General features: G+C 41.7%; 1 protein-coding gene across 1 annotated transcript in view; it reads left to right on the forward strand.

Annotated features, from left to right (window-relative positions):
- Window positions 1-17,128, forward strand: part of PASK (PAS domain containing serine/threonine kinase) — a 426,576-nt gene that overhangs the window by 268,564 nt on the left and 140,884 nt on the right. The window contains exon 13 of the mRNA XM_053709902.1: window positions 1,906-2,031. Coding sequence (XP_053565877.1) covers window positions 1,906-2,031 — 126 coding nt within the window. The remainder of the gene's footprint in view (window positions 1-1,905; window positions 2,032-17,128) is intronic.

A 17,128-nucleotide genomic window follows, 5' to 3' on the forward strand; every position in this document is an offset into this window, starting at 1 on the left:
CGGGTAAAATTCCGCCTCAGAGAATTACAGCTCATTCTACTAGGTCAGTATCTACTTCCTGGGCGTTTAGGAATGAAGCTTCGGTTGACCAGATCTGCAAAGCAGCAACTTGGTCCTCTTTGCATACTTTTACTAAATTCTACCATTTTGATGTATTTTCTTCTTCTGAAGCAGTTTTTGGTAGAAAAGTTCTTCAGGCAGCGGTTTCAGTTTGAATCTTCTGCTTATGTTTTTTGTTAAACTTTATTTTGGGTGTGGATTATTTTCAGCAGGAATTGGCTGTCTTTATTTTATCCCTCCCTCTCTAGTGACTCTTGTGTGGAAAGATCCACATCTTGGGTAGTCATTATCCCATACGTCACTAGCTCATGGACTCTTGTTAATTACATGAAAGAAAACATAATTTATGTAAGAACTTACCTGATAAATTCATTTCTTTCATATTAACAAGAGTCCATGAGGCCCACCCTTTTTTGTGGTGGTTATGATTTTTTTGTATAAAGCACAATTATTCCAATTCCTTATTTTATATGCTTCGCACTTTTTTTCTTATCACCCCACTTCTTGGCTATTCGTTAAACTGATTTGTGGGTGTGGTGAGGGGTGTATTTATAGGCATTTTAAGGTTTGGGAAACTTTGCCCCTCCTGGTAGGAATGTATATCCCATACGTCACTAGCTCATGGACTCTTGTTAATATGAAAGAAATGAATTTATCAGGTAAGTTCTTACATAAATTATGTTTCTTTTGCCTCTGCTGAGACTTCCTTTGGGAGAAAAGTTCTTCAAGCGGTGGTGCCTTCTGTTTAGGTCCGCCTGTCTTGTTCTCCCTCCCTTTCATTCTGTGTCCTCTAGCTTGAGTATTGGTTCCGACTAGTAATTGGAATGAAATCGTGGACTCTCCATGCCATTGGAAAGAAATCAAAATGTTTGCTTACCTGACATGGAGAGTCCACGACCTGCCCTTAATTAAAGTTAACACTGCAGTTTTTTTGTATAAACCTCAGGCACCTATATACCCTTGTGTTGTCTTCTTTTTCCATTGTCCTCGGACGAATGATTGGGGATTGTGGGTAAGGGAAGTGACACTTAACAGCTCTGCTGGGGTGCTCTTTGCCTCATCCTGCTGGCCAGGAGTTGAATATTACCTTTATTGTAGGACATTCTTGACCATTACACCCCCCCCCCCACTAAGATAATACACATTGCTTTGGAACAGACCCATTACTCATGAATTATCTCTTGCCTAATGTGCTGACAGCACATGAAGCTCTTACCATAAAATATTTGTTGTTTCTCTTGTATCGAGTCCACGGATTCATCCAATACTTGTGGGATATTCTCCTTCCCAACAGGAAGTGGCAAAGAGAGCACCCACAGCAGAGCTGTCTATATAGCTCCTCCCCTAACTCCACCCCCCAGTCATTCTCTTTGCCGGCTCTAAGCAATAAGGACAGGTAGTATATTTTATTATAAAAATTCAGTCACCTCTGCACCCTATAGTTTCTCCTTTTTCTTCCTAGCCTTCTGTCGAATGAGTGGGGGGTGGAGTTAGGGGAGGAGCTATATAGACAGCTCTGCTGTGGGTGCTCTCTTTGCCACTTCCTGTTGGGAAGGAGAATATCCCACAAGTATTAGATGAATCCGTGGACTCGATACATCGCAAGAGAAAGAAATTTATCAGGTAAGCATAAATGTTGTTTTTTAGTTTATTTTCCTGGTTGATCTACTCCTTTCCTTTTCATTTGCACTTGTTGGCTTGATGTTAATTCTTTAGTCATGGTTCCATGAATAATCTGCTTCATGTGCTGTTACTGTTAATTTAAAGAGGGAAAAAAAACATGTAGTCTGAATCAGTTTGGTTATGGATGGCTTATATTTATTTTCTTTATTTTTTTCTTTAAAGGTTGTAGTAAAATTTATTAGCAAGGATCGAGTGTTGGATGACTTCTGGGTTCAAGATCCTGAGCTTGGGAGGGTCACACAGGAAATTTCCATCTTGTCCAGATTAGAGCATCCCAATATTATCAAGGTAAGTGTAGACTGTGGGTAGATCTATGGTAATGTGATTGTAAAGTTTAATGAATTACAGCTCACTATCTAAAAATTATCTTAAAAGCAGGGGCACTTTAATTCATAAAACTTTGCAAAGACGCTTCATTTTTAAAATATTTACCACTGAGTTATGGTAAACATAACGCCAATCCTCCGCCCGCATCTCCTACTTTCTTTAGCAGATTGATGACGAATCCAGCTTCCTCCAGTTGTGGACGCCAGATGGGGCACGCAACGATTGGAGGAAGCTGGATTTGTCATCAATCTGCTAAAGAAAGTAGGAGAGATGCAGGCGGAGGACTGGTGTTATGTTTACCATAACTCAGTGGTAAATATTTTAAAAATGAAGGGTCTTTGTAAAGTTTAATGAATTAAAGTGCCCCTGTTTTTAAGATTATTTTTAGATAGTGGGCAGTAATTCATTAAACTTTACAATCACTTTAACCTGTTATTAAACGAGCATTCAATATTAAGAGGTATTTTTTACTCTTGTTAGTCTCAGGTATAGAAAATTACAGATTTTATTTTAAGAAACCTTAAAATTAAAACATAATTAACAGGTAAGGGTTATAAAACAGTGATACTAAACCATTTTCAGCATTTCTTACTCTCTAATTCAGAAAAGTGATATCACCTTTGATTTTACATGTTACGTTCTTCTATGAAACTTCAGTTGGGGATATAACTGTTGAATCGAATGGAACAAGGACTCCTAAAGTTTTCTTATTGGGTGCACATTATTCCTTTTGTAAGATTATTTAACTCTAGGGGTTTTTCTATGTATTTACAATCGTGCTCACTGGCTCGCCAAGTTAGAACTGAGGGTGAACATTTCACACATTCATTGTTAAGTCCTAAATTGTTTTAGATTTTGACTTGATCTTAAATAAATAGATACTGTACGTTCCCTTAATGTGTTTACACTGTACAATATAAATGGTAAACTGTTCCTTTTAGATTTTATTTTGTGTCTGAACTAGCTAGTTTTGCTCTCTAAAACCACCTCTCATTGTTTTCAGTAACATGCCCATTCAAAAGGGAAGAGAAGACCTACTTAACTTATCTCTACTATGCACAACAAAAACAATAATTAGGAAATAAAAAAATTCCTGGGACATACCTAATGCTATCTTAAGAAATAAGGAAGTTTACTCTGCACAAGAAATATAAGTAGACTTGATGAGCCTTTTAATTCTTATCTACCGTCAAATAGGTCTGTGCGATTTTGAAAAAAATAAAATTTTGATTTTTGACCAAAAAAATCGTGGTTTGCGATTCAATTTGCGATTTTATTAAAAATGACTAAAATACCTTAATTTTTCAGTTAACAATTTATTTAACACTACAGAATCTTAACCCCTTGAGTTCTAACGACGGCTCTGAGCCGTTGCTAGCACTCTCCCACCTTGAAGGAGATCTGGGGGCTCCTACCCATTCCTACCCCGGCTATCGGGCCTGCATAGTGATAGGCATCGCCGGGGCTTCACGTTATGCGTGGTGACGTCACGCGCAATGACGTGATGACGTCACCGCGCAACTTTATTTAAAATTCACAGTTAAGTATAGGAACAGGGGGCATGCTGCTTAGAAGCATGTATCTCAGGCATCTAAGCAGCTACAGACCCCCAAGACCCACCATTGGAAAGGTAATTGCCTAACTTTTCCAACAGTGTACGCCTTGGGGATCTGGAAGAAAAACAAAAAGTATTTAAAAAAATTACAAATAAAAAAACTAAACACTAGCCAGTTCTTGGGTCTTCTGACACACAACATTGTCATGTTTTCTTGGGCAGTCAGTCTAGCTGTGGTATGATTAACATATGAAGCAGTGTAAGCATGAAGAAAACTGAAAAGTGCTGACTTTACAGCAGTATGATTTGTGTATAAGTACAGTAAGTAAAGGTAGTACAATGCACACACTGCTGCATGTGATATTCATTTAGATGAGTGACTGTCCAGGCAAACATGAGGGATGTGGCACTGACAAGGTCAATCCTGACATCCTGCACTGCCTGTCATATTACATCACACAGCTATTCTGTAGTACATAACAGAACACCAAGAACAGTTACAGTTAGAGTACATAATACAAACAAGTGAACTCAAGACACACAAAGCTAATTGAAATTAAATTAGCTCTTACCACATTGTCCATGTTTTCTTGGGCAGTCAGTCTAGCTGTGGTATGAGTAACAAATGAAGCAGTGTGTGCATGGAGAAGCCTGAAAAGTGCTGACTTTACAGCAGTATGATTTGTGTATAAGTACAGTAAAGGTAGTACAATGCACACACAGTTACATGATTAGCACATGCAACAGAGTGACTGTCATATTACATCACACAGCTATTCTGTAGTACATAACAGAACACGAAGAACTGTTATAGTTAGAGTACATAATACAAACAAGTAAATCCAAGACACTCAAAGCTAATTAAAATGAAATTAGATGGACAGTTCTTACCACATTGTCCATGTTTTCTTGGGCAGTCAGACTAGCTGTGGTATGAGAAACAAATGAAGCAGTGCATACACACTGCTTCATGTGTTAGTCATTTAGCTAAATGACTGTCCAGGAAAACATAAGGGATGTGGCATTTACAAGGTCAATCCTGCAACCTTTTTTAAACATCCATGCATCAACTAATAGCAGCAGCACTGCAGCATAGTACAGTAAGAGTACATTTTTAAAAACTAAAACAGAATAGTTACAATACAAAACATTGGAACCTGCCCTGGTTATGGCATTGGCCATCCCTACAGCCAGACTGCAGTCAGTGCAATAAGTGCACACGCAGTTTCACACAGGAGGGAAATGTGAATCAAGAAGTAATTTGACCTGACAATATCACAATGGGTTAGTTAGTCATAGTGAGTGACACATTAAGTACCAACTATAAGCTGTAGAGCTTGTAATAGGAGGGACCAGGAAGAAATTCTGATGATTTGTAGTACTAGTAAATAATTTAGTAATATTACATAATAACTTAAGTTACATAATATATTATATATAATATTATTATTTCCTAATATTATATATTTAAAATCAGAGAATAACATAAATATATAACTTTCAAAAATTTGGATTTCAAGCATTAATGCTGGTGGTGGACTGATTAAGGTTAATTTGAAATCCAAAATGGTAATCATAACGTTGATAGGTCACCACATTGCCTCCTCTTCTAAACACCCTCTCTGATGGTGAACTAGTTGCAGGAACACAAATATATTTTTATGCAAGCTTGCTTAATTTTGGAAACGTCATCTGATGTAGTTTTTCCACCACTGCAGAGGATTTTTCTCACTATCAACGGTGGGAGAAAGCAGGTAGCTGTTTAGCTCTGATGCTATGACTTCTTCAAGTTGCAGAGATGACTCATTCTTGAAAAAGCTTCCTAAGACTTTGATTGCTTTGCGGGAGGAGGACCATCTGCTGCAGTTGCTGGAACTGTGTCTTCTACAACAACATTTACAATTACTTTGCATGGGGGATTGCCGATTTCTTGACTTGGCTCCTGTACGACTTGCTGCACAGAAACACAATGGCCATATCAGACATCACCCTGGCCTTGATGCTTGGAATATTATCCACATTTATGTAACTTGTCTTGAATCGTGGATCAAGGAATTATGCCATATCTAGTAGATCTTGAGTATCTTCTTCATAATTTATATTCATATATTCAAGAATTTTGGATTTATTTTCAGTGTCTTGGTCAGGTCAAAATCATCTTCCTCCAGAGCCAGTATCTTTGTATTTAAAAGATGCTGAAATTGTTTCAGGTATGATACACTGACGTAGTTCTCTCCAGAAAGGGCATCTGTAAAATCTTGAAATTGACCCAGTGCCTTACTCACAGATTCAAGAACATCATTGTCCTGCCATTGTTGAACCAGATGTCTGGTTTTTCTGTCTGCAGAGAGAACCTGAGTCAGTGCTCTCTGTTGCGCTAAAACACTCTCTATCATCTGTTGTCTTCAGCTCCACCTTGTTGGACACTCTGTTATAAGTGAATGCTTTGGCAGTTGAAGTTCTTCCTGGGCTCGAGTTAATGCCATCTTCTTTTTGATGAAGTGCACGTTTAAACTCATATATTGCTCCATTGTTCGTCTTGATCCCATGTATGTTGTTGCATATAGTATTCCAATTGTTTTATCTCAGATTCAACTACAGTTTTGCATTTTACATACATTTTTGGGATTGCAAATACTGAAGTATTTGCAAGATAGCAGTTGGTATCTCTTGTCGAGTGTGTGTATCATTTTTTGAAGCCTTTGTTACTAACTGTGTATGCAGGCACCATGTCTTTAAATATATAATATGCAATAGTGTTGGTTATTTCTATATGCCTTTTTGAGTTCTTTGCATCTGGTGATGATGTGCTTGCCAATGCCTTCATGATTGATTGTTGAACTTTCTGCTCAACTTTACCTTTACAGCTTTTTTGTGTTGTCTTTTCTTTGCCTGTTTTTTTTTTTTTTTTTTTTGCCATACATTGATCAAAGATTTCCTATTGCCAATTTTTAAGGTGCTGGGACAGGTTTGTTGTGTTACTTCGTTTTGTTGCAACACTCATTCCACAAATCTTGCAGATTACTTGGTTCTGTTTCACATCATCTTTTCTGAATCCAAAATATTCCCAAAAAACTGATGTAGAATTTCTCTTTGGCACCAACAAGTCATCATAATCATCAACATCATTATAATCATTTTTGTTATTGTTGGACACGGACATCAGATTTTTTTAATAAATATGTTTCTCTTGTTAAGTGTATCCAGTCCACGGATCATCCATTACTTATGGGATATTAACTCCTCCCCAACAGGAAGTGCAAGAGGATTCACCCAGCAGAGCTGCTATATAGCTCCTCCCCTAACTGCCATTACCAGTCATTCTCTTGCACCCAACGAATAGATAGGATGTGTGAGAGGACTGTGGTGATTATACTTAGTTTCATACCTTCAATCAAAAGTTTGTTATTTTATAATAGCACCGGAGTGTGTTATTCCTTCTCTGGTAGAATTTGAAGAAGAATCTACCTGAGTTTTTCTATGATTTTAGCCGGAGTAGTTAAGATCATATTGCTGTTTCTCGGCCATCTGAGGAGAGGTAAACTTCAGATCAGGGGACAGCGGGCAGATTAATCTGCAAAGAGGTATGTAGCAGCTTATTATTTTCTGACAATGGAATTGATGAGAAAATTCTGCCATACCGATATAATGTAAACTCAGCCTTAAATGCAGTAGCAGCAACTGGTATCAGGCTGTCATGTATGTATATTTTACACTTCAGTATTCTGGGGAATGGCACTTCACTGGAATTATACTGTATGCATAAAACTTTAGCCTAATTTGCAGGGACTAGCAACAGGCTTTTTAATAACACTCAATTTATTAATGTTAAACGTTTTTTGCTGGCATGTAAAATCGTTTAATTTTCTGAGGTACTGGGTGAAAAAATGTTTTGGGCACTATTTTTTTCCACTTGGCAGTCGTTTTATTTAATTTATGACAGTTTACTGATCTCTCTCACTGTTAGCTATCAGGGTTAGTTATCCTTTGCTAATGGGAGCAATCCTTTGCTAAAATTGTGTTTTTTACAAAGATTTGATGCTATAACTTTTCAGTTTATTAATTTTCAACTGTCATAACTTTTTCTGTGCTTCTTATAGGCACAGTACGTTTTCATATTATAGTAAATTACTTGAAAAGTATTTCCAAGTTGCTAGTTTATTTGCTAGTGTGTTAAACATGTCTGATTCAGAGGAAGATATCTGTGCTATATGTGCTAAGCCAAAGTAGAGCCCAATAGAAATTTATGTACTAACTGTATTAATGCTACTTTAAATAAAAGTCAATCTGTACAAATTGAACATATTTCACCAAACAACGAGGGGAGAGTTATGCCGACTAACTCGCCTCACGTGTCAGTACCTGCATCTCCCGCTCGGGAGGTGCGTGATATTGTAGCGCAGAGTACATCTGGGCGGCCATTACAAATCACATTACAGGATATGGCTACTGTTATGACTGAAGTTTTGGCTAAATTACCAGAACTAAGAGGTAAGCGTGATCACTCTGGGGTGAGAACAGAGTGCGCTGATAATATTAGGGCCATGTCAGACACTGCGTCACAATTTGCAGAACATGAGGACGGAGAGCTTCATTCTGCGGGTGACGGTTCTGATCCAAACAAACTGGATTCAGATATTTCAAATTTTAAATTTAAGCTGGAAAACCTCCGTGTATTACTAGGGGAGGTGTTAGCGGCTCTGAATGATTGTAACACAGTTGCAATACCAGAGAAAATGTGTAGGTTGGATAAATATTTTGCGGTACCGGCGAGTACTGACGTTTTTCCTATACCTAAGAGACTTACTGAAATTGTTACTAAGGAGTGGGATAGACCCGGTGTGCCGTTCTCACCCCCTCCGATATTTAGAAAGATGTTTCCAATAGACGCCACCACACGGGACTTATGGCAAACGGTCCCTAAGGTGGAGGGAGCAGTTTCTACTTTAGCTAAGCGTACCACTATCCCGGTGGAGGATAGCTGTGCCTTTTCAGATCCAATGGATAAAAAGTTAGAGGGTTACCTTAAGAAAATGTTTGTTCAACAAGGTTTTATATTGCAACCTCTTGCATGCATTGCGCCTGTCACGGCTGCAGCAGCATTTTGGTTTGAGTCTCTGGAAGAGACACTTGAATCAGCTCCATTAGATGAGATTACACACAAGCTTAAAGCCCTTAAGTTAGCTAACTCATTTATTTCAGATGCCGTAGTACATTTAACTAAACTAACGGCTAAGAATTCCGGATTCGCCATTCAGGCACGCAGAGCACTGTGGCTAAAATCCTGGTCAGCTGACGTTACTTCTAAATCTAAATTGCTTAATATACCTTTCAAAGGGCAGACCTTATTCGGGCCCGGGTTGAAAGAAATTATCGCTGACATTACAGGAGGTAAAGGCCATGCCCTGCCTCAAGACAGAGCCAAACCTAAGGCTAGACAGTCTAATTTTCGTTCCTTTCGTAATTTCAAAGCAGGAGCAGCATCAACTTCCTCTGCACCAAAACAGGAAGGAGCTGTTGCTCGCTACAGACAAGGCTGGAGACCTAACCAGTCCTGGAACAAGGGCAAGCAGGCCAGGAAACCTGCTGCTGCCCCTAAGACAGCATGAATCGAGGGCCCCCGATCCGGGAACGGATCTAGTGGGGGGCAGACTTTCTCTCTTCGCCCAGGCTTGGGCAAGAGATGTCCAGGATCCCTGGGCGTTAGAGATCATATCTCAGGGATACCTTCTAGACTTCAAATTCTCTCCCCCAAGAGGGAGATTTCATCTGTCAAGGTTGTCAACAAACCAAATAAAGAAAGAGGCGTTTCTACGCTGCGTACAAGATCTTTTATTAATGGGAGTGATCCATCCGGTTCCGCGGTCGGAACAAGGACAAGGGTTTTACTCAAATCTGTTTGTGGTTCCCAAAAAAGAGGGAACTTTCAGGCCAATCTTGGATTTAAAGATCCTAAACAAATTCCTAAGAGTTCCATCGTTCAAAATGGAAACTATTCGGACAATTTTACCCATGATCCAAAAGGGTCAGTACATGACCACAGTGGATTTAAAGGATGCTTACCTTCACATACCGATTCACAAAGATCTTTACCGGTATCTAAGGTTTGCCTTTCTAGACAGGCATTACCAGTTTGTAGCTCTTCCATTCGGATTGGCTACGGCTCCGAGAATCTTCACAAAGGTTCTGGGTGCTCTTCTGGCGGTACTAAGACCGCGAGGAATTGCGGTAGCTCCGTACCTAGACGACATTCTGATACAAGCTTTCAAACTACCAAGTCTCATACAGAGTTAGTACTGGCATTTCTAAGGTCGCATGGATGGAAGGTGAACGAAAAGAAGAGTTCTCTCTTTCCACTCACAAGAGTTCCCTTCTTGGGGACTCTTATAGATTCTGTAGAAATGAAGATTTACCTGACAGAAGACAGGTTAACAAAGCTTCAAAATGCATGCCGTGTCCTTCATTCCATTCAACACCCGTCAGTAGCTCAATGCATGGAGGTGATCGGCTTAATGGTAGCAGCAATGGACATAGTACCCTTTGCACGCCTACATCTCAGACCGCTGCAATTGTGCATGCTAAGTCAGTGGAATGGGGATTACTCAGACTTGTCCCCTACTCTGAATCTGGATCAAGAGACCAGAAATTCTCTTCTATGGTGGCTTTCTCGGCCACATCTGTCCAGGGGGATGCCATTCAGCAGGCCGGACTGGACAATTGTAACAACAGACGCCAGCCTACTAGGTTGGGGCGCTGTCTGGAATTCTCTGAAGGCTCAGGGACAATGGAATCAGGAGGAGAGTCTCCTACCAATAAACATTCTGGAATTGAGAGCAGTTCTCAATGCCCTTCTGGCTTGGCCCCAGTTAACAACTCGGGGGTTCATCAGGTTTCAGTCGGACAACATCACGACTGTAGCTTACATCAACCATCAGGGAGGGACAAGAAGCTCCCTAGCAATGATGGAAGTATCAAAGATAATTCGCTGGGCAGAGTCTCACTCTTGCCATCTGTCAGCAATCCACATCCCGGGAGTGGAGAACTGGGAGGCGGATTTCTTAAGTCGTCAGACTTTTCATCCGGGGGAGTGGGAACTTCATCCGGAGGTCTTTGCCCAAATACTTCGACGTTGGGGCAAACCAGAGATCGATCTCATGGCGTCTCGACAGAACGCCAAGCTTCCTCGTTACGGGTCCAGATCCAGGGATCCGGGAGCGGTTCTGATAGATGCTTTGACAGCACCTTGGACCTTCGGGATGGCTTATGTGTTTCCACCCTTCCCGATGCTTCCTCGATTGATTGCCAGAATCAAACAGGAGAGAGCATCAGTGATTCTAATAGCGCCTGCATGGCCACGCAGGACTTGGTATGCAGATCTAGTGGACATGTCATCCTGTCCACCTTGGTCGCTACCTCTGAAACAGGACCTTCTGATCCAGGGTCCCTTCAAACATCAAAATCTAATTTCTCTGAAGCTGACTGCTTGGAAATTGAACGCTTGATTTTATCAAAACGTGGTTTTTCTGAGTCAGTTATTGATACCTTAATACAGGCTACTAAGCCTGTTACCAGAAAGATTTACCATAAGATATGGCGCAAATACTTATATTGGTGCGAATCCAAGAGTTACTCATGGAGTAAGGTTAGGATTCCGAGGATATTGTCTTTTCTACAAGAAGGTTTAGAAAAGGGTTTATCCGCTAGTTCCTTAAAGGGACAGATTTCAGCTCTGTCCATTCTTTTACACAAACGTCTGTCAGAAGTTCCGGACGTTCAAGCTTTTTGTCAGGCTTTAGCTAGGATCAAGCCTGTGTTTAAAACTGTTGCTCCACCATGGAGTTTGAACTTAGTTCTTAATGTTTTACAGGGGGTTCCGTTTGAACCCCTTCATTCCATTGATATCAAGTTGTTATCTTGGAAAGTTCTGTTTTTAATGGCGATTTCCTTGGCTCGAAGAGTCTCTGAGTTATCTGCCTTACATTGTGATTCTCCTTATCTGATTTTTCATTCAGACAAGGTAGTTCTGCGTACTAAACCTGGGTTCCTACCTAAGGTGGTCACTAACAGGAATATCAATCAAGAGATTGTGGTTCCATCTTTGTGTCCTAATCCTTCTTCGAAAAAGGAACGTCTGCTACACAATCTAGATGTAGTCCGTGCCCTGAAATTTTATCTACAGGCAACTAAGGATTTTCGACAAACGTCTTCCCTGTTTGTCGTTTATTCTGGTCAGAGGAGAGGTCAAAAAGCTTCGGCTACCTCTCTCTCCTTTTGGCTTCGTAGCATAATACGGTTAGCCTATGAGACTGCTGGACAGCAGCCTCCTGAAAGAATTACAGCACATTCTACTAGAGCTGTGGCTTCCACTTGGGCCTTTAAGAATGAGGCTTCTGTTGAACAGATTTGCAAGGCTGCAACTTGGTCTTCTCTTCATACTTTTTCCAAATTTTACAAATTTGACACTTTTGCTTCTTCGGAGGCTGTTTTTGGGAGAAAGGTTCTTCAGGCAGTGGTTCCTTCCGTATAAAGAGCCTGCCTGTCCCTCCCGTCATCCGTGTACTTTAGCTTTGGTATTGGTATCCCATAAGTAATGGATGATCCGTGGACTGGATACACTTAACAAGAGAAAACATAATTTATGCTTACCTGATAAATTTATTTCTCTTGTAGTGTATCCAGTCCACGGCCCGCCCTGTCACTTTAAGGCAGGTAATTTTTCCATTAAACTACAGTCACCACTGCACCCTATGGTTTTCCTTTCTCTGCATATTTTCGGTCGAATGACTGGTAATGGCAGTTAGGGGAGGAGCTATATAGCAGCTCTGCTGGGTGAATCCTCTTGCACTTCCTGTTGGGGAGGAGTTAATATCCCATAAGTAATGGATGATCCGTGGACTGGATACACTACAAGAGAAATAAATTTATCAGGTAAGCATAAATTATGTTTTTTATTGCTTTTGGAAAATAGAAACAACAATTGGGGACTCACAGCACTCCTCCACAGATAGACACTCCGCAAAGGATCGGACACAGTGGTCAATTAGCAGTTATAAACATTACAATGATATTAAAGTAGTTCTTCCCATGTAGAAAATCAGATGTGATGATCAAGTCAATAAAACACGAGAGAACAATTATATGCTCAATACAAAACCATAAGTCGTTTAAGAACAGTGTAGGGGAGAAAAAGAAAAGAAAAAGGGGGTACATAGTCAGAGAGGTAGGGGAGGAGGGGGGGAGTCAGTTCCCAACTATCTCTTCTGGTGAGACAGTCGATGTAGCAGGATACTCAGGCGGCACGCCAGGCAGTGGGGGAGGTATCTTGTGTCGTGGCAGGTGGGTGCCAAAGGGTCTCATACTTATCTTTCCAATCAGCCCACACCATTTCAAACAAGTCAGATTTATTCAATTCGTAGTATATGGGCTTTTCCATATTGTAGAGAAAAGCCATTATACTTACAATCTCTCCCCATTTAGGGGGAAGTTCCTTTTTCCATAGTCCTAGCTATGCTTGTTTTGATGGAGGACAATAGGTATACACTCATTAAGCTATGGTGTTTAGTCAAGCTGTGGAGGCCCAGGTGGAGGAGGGCAGATGCCGGGCCGCTAGGTATCCTAATTTCCATGCCAGTAAGGATGCGAAAACCTCTGTCCCAAAGGGGCTTAATTTTGGGACACTCCCACCAGATATGCAGCATATCACCAAGTAGACCACAGCCTCTCCAACATAGGGGGGAGGTTCCTGGGTACATTCTGGATAACCACGTGGGGACGAGATACCAGTTAGAAATGACTATAATAAGTCTCAAACATTGTTACGCAGTGTAAGGTTTTCTTGGTCAGTGAGATGGATTTCTGCCAGGTGACAGTTGAAATGCGAGTGTGTAGAAGGATGTCCCACCTAAGTAGATGTGGAGCTGGTACGGGTGGTAAAGTACCCTCTTACAGACTATAGTGTATCGACAGTGGTTTAACAAGCCTGCGGCCCCCGCGCCAGATGGACTCCCATGGGGTGAGAGGGCGGGAAGAAGAGAGGAGAAAGCACCAACTTTTCAAAAAGCTTTTAACTCTAAGGACTTCGAAATAAAGGATAGAGGGAATGTCTACATGGGACTCCAATTGGAATAATTCAATAAACCCATCTGGTTGGGACGTAGACCAAAAGTTCGAGACCTGCCTAACATCCAATCGGGCCCAAATATTAGGGTGTGTTTCCACCAGTCCCTTAAAAAGACCTGCGACCGAGGTGAACGGAGAGGGGTAGGGGCAATTAATTGGCGATGTCGAATTCTGTCCCAGACAGACATTCTAGGATGACAGAATTGTGGATACCCAAAGATCTGCAACTATGTGGCGGGGTCCAAATCAAATCTTTAAGAAGAACGCTAGAGGGTAGCGAGGCTTGCTCAATGTCTCTCCACCAATCGCAGGATTGGAGTACGCCCCACTGGGAAACATGTGTGAGCATAGCGCCCTCATAATATTTCACAACAGAAGGGGAGGCTAGTCCTCTCAGGTGGATGGGGAACTGAAGAGTTTTGTGGGCAATCCTGGGAGTCTTACCCTGCCAAATAAACTTTGATATCTCACTCTGAAATTGGGGCTGTGAGTGAGTCTTGTTGCTCTGCTGAGAGTGTTGGAAGGTTCAGAGCAGCTAGAAACTGCCTAATACTATGAGTAGGAGCAGGGTGCAAATTTTCTACACTTTCTATGTTGTATAGGTTGGAGTAATAATCTGCAAAGCTTTCTCCTATCAGAGATGGCGTTCTGTGCGTTTTGTGATTGTACCGGATTTGGTGTATACGGAAACACTATGCTTGTGTCGCAATTTATTAGCCAGCATAGTGTTGACCCTATTGCCTTTATGATATAAAAGCTGCTTAAGCTTGGTGAGGTTTTATTGGGTGCGGCGCAATTCTAACTGGTTAAAATGGTCCCTGATGATAGTAATTTGTGCTGAGATGTCTGCAGTGATAGAAACGCGATTAGTAAATTCTAGGTTCCTAAGCCTGGTGTGCGCCTGTGCCAATGTAAGTCCAGCCAGCTTTCTCAAGTGGGCCAGCTTACGGATGATAAGTCCTCTAACCGCTGCTTTAATAGCTCCCAAAAGGATGTCGTCTGAGGTCTGCATATTGTCATTCTGCCTAAGGAGTTCAATCATGTCTTGTCTCAGTTCCTCCCGGAATGGGATGTCTACCAAAATGTGTCTCGGGAGACACCAAGTAGTTTTGGGTGGCCGGTTGTCAGCGGGGCGTAAGTCAGCTATGTCTAAATCATGGTTCGACCAGGAGCTGAGGGAAATGTTAGTGTGTGATATCGAGTCAAGGGTCTCCACTTGGCAAAAAATATGGTCTAACCGGGAATAGGTTTTGTGCAGATCGGAATATAGTCTCCCTCTCTAGTATGCATTGATCTTCAAACATCAAAATAGTCATGGTGTGATATTATAGTCCTAAACTGTGCAGAGATTTGGTCAGCCTGAGGGTTGCTCTTGCTTGCTGTCGCAGTCTTGTGATCTATTTTGGGGTCCCAAACCATTTTAAAGTCCCCTGCTGTTTGTATTTGTACACTACCTGTAGTATCTTTTGAAGACATGCAGGTTGACGAGAATTGGGTAAATATATTGAGACCAATGTGTGAAGCACATTATCCAGCCTGCAATCTAGGATAGTGTATCTGGCCTGCGGATCCTTAAGCACCTGTATCTGCTTGTAAGCAACCCTGTTGTGTAACAATAAAGCTGTACCTCTAGCTTTCTTGCAAAAAGGGGAATGTTCCAAGATCGTGTAGGAATTGGAGTGGAAAGTTGGGGGTGCCCATCTGCCAATGAGTCTCCTGCAAAAAGACTACATCTGGGTTATGGAATTTAAGAGCACGAGCCAAGAGGCTCCTCTTAAAGGGAGAGTTAAGGCCCCTAACATTATGGGTGTGAAGTCTAAGACAGTTCGTCATCATTACCTGCTCAAAAGACTTGGCTCGGGAGGGGGAAGCAGAAGCTGTAGCCATTTCAGGATAAGCTGTCAGGGGATTTAAGGTGAGGGAGGAGAGAGAACAGAAAAAAAGGAGGGGGGAGGAGTGGGAGGGGAAATTCAGTCAAGTTCTTGGTTCTGGGTAGTGTATTGAGAGTTTAGGTGGAAATAGTCCACCTAGATGGAACCCTGGCGTGGACTGCCCTATGTGGGGGGGGGGGAGCTAAGACTGGAGTAGGGATAGTGGGTGCCGGAGTTACCAGCCCCACTCTATACATAAAGAGATCAAGTCATGTGAGTGTTTATGTTGGTCAACCTGAAAGGTGTATGTAGCTACAACAACAGTTGGCTAAATATAACAGCAACAAATAACAATATAGTGGAGTACCAACAATGTTATCAATTTTACCATCCCTCCATCGGGGCCAGCGACCCTTAACCTGTGCCGTGCCAGCCCCATACCAAGACTTAACATACATACCATCCAACAGTGTGAATATAAACTGAGGAAACTTATTAGAACTGTTGGGGCGCCTTCCTGGCCGTTTAACTCAAATGCCTCTTGTCATTCAGAGCCAGCTGCCAGAACTAAGGCAGCAAGACTCAATGGAGGGAAACAACATTGTCCTCAAATGGGATCTTGAATTCAGGGAAGGAGCTCATGGGGTTGTTGAGAATCCTGCATCTGTTGTGTTTTCAACCTCTTGGGTCTTTGATCCTTGATAGGCCATTCAGGGGCATTAGCCCACAGTTTCACCCGAGCAGGAGTGGGCTCTTGTATGTTATCATTTGCGCAAGCAAAGTGGTCCCCTGAGCCAGAGTAGATACTGTGTGCGTCTGATTGTCCATAGAGATTATCAGCTTGGTGGGATAGCCCCATCGATATTTATTGCCTGCCCTCCTGAGCACCACTGTAACTGGCTGATACTGTCTTCTGTATTGTAGGGTGTGCGCCGACAGGTCAGGCAACAATTGGATATCCTTAAACTTCTCCGCCAACTGCGGTTTGCGGAATGCCGCATGCATAAGCTTGTCCTTAAAGAGATAACTGTGGAAGCAGACAATGACGTCTCTCGGCTTCTCCTGTGAAACTGATCTTGAGCGCAGTGCTCTGTGGGCTCTTTCCATGGTAGTAGTCATGCCTTCAATAGGGCCCAGTAGATTATCAAAAACCACTGTTAGATTATACTGCAACTCGGCAGATGCAATATCCTCCGGCACCCCTCTAAATCTGATATTGTTCCTGCAAGCCCGATTTTCGACATCAGCAAGATTAAATTCAAGTTGACTTAGTTGATCTGATAGTACTTCTGAATATGCCAAAAGGTTAGTCTGGTCAGTGGTAATGTCGTCTTGCTTCCTCTCAATGAAGTCCACCCTTTCCCCTATTTCTGAAATATCTTTTTTGAGCTCAGCATGACTCGTGATGGAGCGCGTTTGACGTGCAAACATTTTTTTGAGGGTGGCTTCCGTAATGAAGTGTTGGGATCGGGAAAGCAGTGAGGTGTCAGGTTGGGATCCCTCTCCTAGGGAC

This window comes from Bombina bombina, chromosome 4, assembly GCF_027579735.1.
Source record: "Bombina bombina isolate aBomBom1 chromosome 4, aBomBom1.pri, whole genome shotgun sequence".
Classification (NCBI taxonomy): Eukaryota; Metazoa; Chordata; class Amphibia; order Anura; family Bombinatoridae; genus Bombina; species Bombina bombina.